This window comes from Brachypodium distachyon, chromosome 2 (genome assembly GCF_000005505.3).
Source record: "Brachypodium distachyon strain Bd21 chromosome 2, Brachypodium_distachyon_v3.0, whole genome shotgun sequence".
NCBI classification, from domain to species: Eukaryota; Viridiplantae; Streptophyta; class Magnoliopsida; order Poales; family Poaceae; genus Brachypodium; species Brachypodium distachyon.
Window position 1 is genome coordinate 9,642,516 of NC_016132.3, and position 4,740 is coordinate 9,647,255.

The 4,740-nt window shown below is 40.6% G+C and overlaps 1 protein-coding gene across 1 annotated transcript; it reads left to right on the top strand.

Annotated features, from left to right (window-relative positions):
- Positions 1 to 288: 288 nt before the first annotated feature.
- Positions 289 to 3,373, top strand: LOC100827982 (shaggy-related protein kinase alpha). Its single transcript, XM_003567527.4, has 13 exons — positions 289 to 461; positions 560 to 754; positions 845 to 937; positions 1,135 to 1,194; positions 1,335 to 1,607; positions 1,686 to 1,760; positions 1,872 to 1,928; positions 2,020 to 2,160; positions 2,236 to 2,286; positions 2,374 to 2,469; positions 2,571 to 2,654; positions 2,736 to 2,838; positions 2,918 to 3,373. Exons 2-13 carry the CDS (start codon positions 641 to 643, stop codon positions 2,998 to 3,000), a joined length of 1,230 nt encoding a protein of 409 aa, XP_003567575.1. The 5' UTR covers positions 289 to 461; positions 560 to 640; the 3' UTR covers positions 3,001 to 3,373.
- The last annotated feature ends 1,367 nt before the right edge of the window (positions 3,374 to 4,740 follow it).

The following is a 4,740-nucleotide window of genomic DNA, read 5'->3' on the forward strand; positions in this document are numbered from 1 at the left end:
CGGTCTTAAAAACAGCTGCACCGGACACTAAACGGGGGTGCGACCGGAGATGGTCTAGGCGAGCTCGTTTACTGATTCCTTCCTCTCCCGAGCGACCCACCCCCTCGGCCTCGGTAGTTGGCTAACTATACCCCCTCTCTCACTCTGCCGAGCCGCCCGAGCGACCCAGCCCCCTCGCTCCCTGGATCTTCTTCCTCGGCCGAGCGCCGCCACCCATCCCGCTGCCGAGCGCCCATCGTCTTCCTCCTCGCGCGAGCGCCTCCACCGCAGGTTGATCTCCCCTTCGATTTTCTCGCTCCCGACCGTTTCTCCTCCCATCACCCCACGAACGGATTCTGCCCTTTAGCTCCCCGTTTCATAATCTTCCCCAATCCGTAACCGAGGCAAAAATCAAGGCAGGGCGGCCGCCCTGCCTTGCCCTAACGGGTCCTCCGCCCGTGGCTACATTTGTTTATGTAGAGGTGCGGATACCAGAATAATAATGTATGGCTGGTAGTATGCAAGGAATGATTACACCCTAGGTTGTGCTTCTTGACTTAATAAATTATCCACTTTGCAGGTGAATCCGGTATATTTCTGGCTTAGGGAAGGAACTTGGTCAGTAAAATTGAGCCGCAAAGTAGAACACTTCTGTGATAATATGACATCAATAGGTCTAGTACATCCTTCATCAGGTTTTCAGGAAACAAGTACTAGTGGAGCGAATGATCGACTACCAGAGGAGATAAACGAGATGAACATAAGAGATTGCAAGGTAACTTTGTAACATGCTATTCATGTTTTCTGAAGATGATATCATCCTTATCTTAGTATCCTATTTGGCTCTTATATGCAAGCATTGCAGGAAGTTGAAGCTGTGGTTGTCAATGGCAGTGTGATGGACATAGGTCATATTATCGTGACGGCTGTCGGCGGAAGAAATGGGCAGCCAAAGCAGGTATTATAACCACCATACACAGCGTTGGTGATCCTCAGTTATATATGTGCCACGGTTTCTTGTCGCAATGGGTAAAGTCACATGTGCCGTCAACATGGCAAAAAACTGCGGCTGTTTGCCACTAATTTTAGCATTATTAATCCATATGAAGAAATTCAACAAGCTGACTTTACTGAATCTTTTATATTGGATTGCAGACATTTAGTTACATGGCTGAGCGTGTTGTGGGGCATGGTTCATTTGGAGTTGTCTTTCAGGTGGGTTGATAAAAACAAGATAATGATATTTCTCTTGTTCCGCACCTAAATTCTCATATTATCTGCTTGAGTGTTGGCCTGTTAATATCTTTTGTTTTGAAGAATAATGACATTTGGTTTGTTCACAATATCTGTTACAGGCAAAGTGTCTGGAAACTGGTGAGAGAATAGCTATAAAGAAAGTTCTTCAAGATGCGAGGTATAAGAACCGTGAGCTGCAAACTATGCAAGTTCTTGATCACCCAAATGTTGTATGCTTGAAGCATTACTTTTACTCAACAACTGAGAAGGATGAGCAATACCTCAATTTGGTACTTGAATACGTGCCAGAAACTGTTCATCGTGTTATTAAACATTACAATAAGATGAACCAACGCATGCCATTGATATATGTCAAACTTTATATCTATCAGGTAAGGGTTGTGGGTACCTTCCAGTATTGTCTTTGTATAACTCACTGTCAATTTCATTTCATTCAACTATCTTTGCAGATCTGTAGAGCTTTATCATACATTCATAACTGCGTAGGAGTATGCCACAGAGACATAAAACCACAAAATATTCTGGTGTGTTTTGGTCATCATTTGTCTGAATGCTTGATAGAACTTTCCACATTTTTCTATCATAGAATTTCCAACACGATTAAATGATTTAATGTCAGACCATTCTTGTGACAGGTGAACCCCCATACTCATCAGCTGAAACTGTGTGACTTTGGCAGTGCAAAAGTTTTGGTATTATTCATAATTTCTTTATATTACTGAATTTCACATATATTTGTTGATGCAGTATACAATTCTAAATTGTACCTTCTTTTGCTCATAGGTAAAAGGCGAGCCAAATATTTCATATATCTGCTCTAGATACTACAGAGCTCCTGAGCTCATATTTGGTGCTACAGAGTACACAACAGCTATTGACGTGTGGTCAGCTGGTTGTGTTCTTGCTGAACTCCTTCTGGGGCAGGTAAGGGACCGACCAAGTTCTTGTGATATACCAGCAAGCTTCCTGATGAAATTAATCATAATTTTTTTTTGGTAGCCTGTTTTTCCTGGGGACAGTGGTGTTGACCAGCTTGTTGAAATTATCAAGGTACAACAACCTTAAATGGGGCATCCTGGCACGTAGTATTTCCCCCTTTTCTGGTTAACTCATGCAGGAAACTTGCCTTTCTTTCAGGTTCTGGGTACTCCGACACGTGAAGAAATTAAACGTATGAACCCAAACTACACTGAGTTCAAGTTCCCCCAAATCAAAGCTCACCCATGGCACAAGGTAGGGGCCTTCACATCTTTCAGTTATTCCTTTTATTTCAAAACTTACCGCCTTCTATTTTATTCAAACCCCATTAAATCTAAATATGCATGTTTCACCAGATCTTCAATAAAAGAATGCCAGCTGAAGCTGTAGATCTTGTTTCTCGTCTTCTGCAGTACTCACCAAACCTCCGGTCAACTGCAGTAAGTGTTAGTGAATATCTTGGTCACTTCACATGCTTATATTCCATTGCCTAATATTTCTTGGGTTCTTAATCGCTCCAGTTGGAGGTATTAGTCCATCCATTCTTTGATGAACTACGGGATCCAAACACCCGCTTACCGAATGGCCGCCCTCTTCCTCCTCTCTTCAATTTTAAGCCTCGTGGTAAGTTGAGAATGATGTTGCACGCAATCATAATGTCATGGTGTCACGGTCTGATTTGTCTCATGCTGAACTTCAACAGAGTTGAAAGGAGCACAAATGGAGTTTCTTGTGAAGTTGGTACCGCAGCATGCTAAGAAGCAATGTGCCTTCTTAGGACTATGAGCAGGCAGTTCAAACCACTAAAAATCGTCGAACAGCATGACCTGCAGTATTATTGAATAGGTGATGCGTGTGGTTTTCTTCTTCTAAGAACCCCGGGGACCTATTTTTTGTTCTAGACAGCGGTGAGTGCCTCTTTCTACCACGTTCCGTGAAGCAGATAAGACTTGTATATTTTTCTGCCATGACCTTGAGAACTCAATCGTCTTCTGATCTGTATCACCACCAAGAAAGAAAATGCATATGTACCATCCATATTTCGTTTCTATTTGGATGGAACAATGGAAGCTTTTCATTTAATTGTATTTGTATTGTTTTTTCATCATCATTCTCTGATCCTATAAGATAATGAGAACCCATTCAATTTCTATTGGTATGATTCGAGTACTCATTTGCAAAATCTCAATCTTCAACGTGTCACATAAATTGACGCCCCTGAATTATTTGAATGGGGATGGCCTGGAGTCTGGATCCATGTTAGTGAGATGCCCTGTCGAGTGTAACAATGAATTGATGACGACTGCCTGCCTGAATGACCTGGATCGATATATTGGGCCATAGGGTGCACAATCTAGATCATCCAGCTATCAACAGTTTTGACCATGAACCACCAAACTCCTTGATGGAAATGTAACGTTTGCATTTGTACTATTTGATCCTATGTTTTATTGCTTTTCTGTCAACTATTCTGGATTTTTTTTTCTTTTCGTGTTGTTGACAGGGTGAGAGCAGTTAGACGCGCGCACGTCCTAGCATAGCGCCATAACCCGATCGATAAGTCTGACCCACGATTTTGCAATTCAGCCGAACGTGCGTCAAACAACTGAAGATACTACCTCTGGCTTGTCTGTATTTCTAGATCATTAATTTATAAATATGTATTATATTGCACAAAAACTATACATTTAGATTCGTAGTCGAAATACTTTGCAATGATATTTTCTTTCGGTTTTGCTATTAAGAAGTGGATTTTTTAGTTAGAAATCGATCGTTTAACCGTCAGATCTTAATCCAATGATAGCAAGCGGAAAAGGAAAGAGTGGGAATGATTTTTTTGATTTTGATCCAACAGATCGGATACGTCAACTGAGATTTTTTTTAAATCAGTCGACTAAGAAATTGTCATGCCCATTTTCTTTTTGTCTTATAACTTATATTTTTTTATTTCCTTCGTCCAACAAAAGATGTCTCAAGTTTGTTAAATTTTGAATATATTTAGACATGACTCAGTGTATGATGCATTTAAATTTAATCAAAGTTGAGATATCCTTTATTGGACAGAGGAATAGTTAAATTGGTGATGTAAGAAGACACACATATTTTAAACCTGGAGGGAGGTAGTAAATCATATATTTTTAATGATGTTTCTACTGTGGCGCGTCCGTGCAAAGCTGAAGGAGGGGAGTGTGGAACAGTCGATAGCCATTAGATCCAATCAACTAGACCATCCAAAAGGAAGTGATCCAAGGAATGAGAAAACTAAAAAAAGTGATCCAAGGAATGAGAAAATTAGATACAACCTTGTGTCCTATAATTAATCATGCACTAATATAATTACATCTGAATTGCATAATTTGTGTACTCCTTCCGTCCAACAAAGGATGTCTCAAGTTTGTCAAACTTTGGATATATCTAGACATGACTTAGTGTATAGATGCATTTTAGTCAAAGTTGAGACATCATTTGTTGGACGGAGGGAGTATTAACTTTCACCAAATAATTGTCCTTTACATCCACTCCATT

Excerpts from the sequence above, each read along its gene's own strand:
- LOC100827982 (XM_003567527.4), top strand. The coding sequence starts at position 641 with ATGACATCAATAGGTCTAGTACATCCTTCATCAGGTTTTCAGGAAACA. Across the intron at positions 2,161-2,235 it reads CTGAACTCCTTCTGGGGCAG|CCTGTTTTTCCTGGGGACAG; the intron begins GTAAGGGACCGA and ends TTTTTTTGGTAG. Across the intron at positions 2,839-2,917 it reads CTTCAATTTTAAGCCTCGTG|AGTTGAAAGGAGCACAAATG; the intron begins GTAAGTTGAGAA and ends GAACTTCAACAG.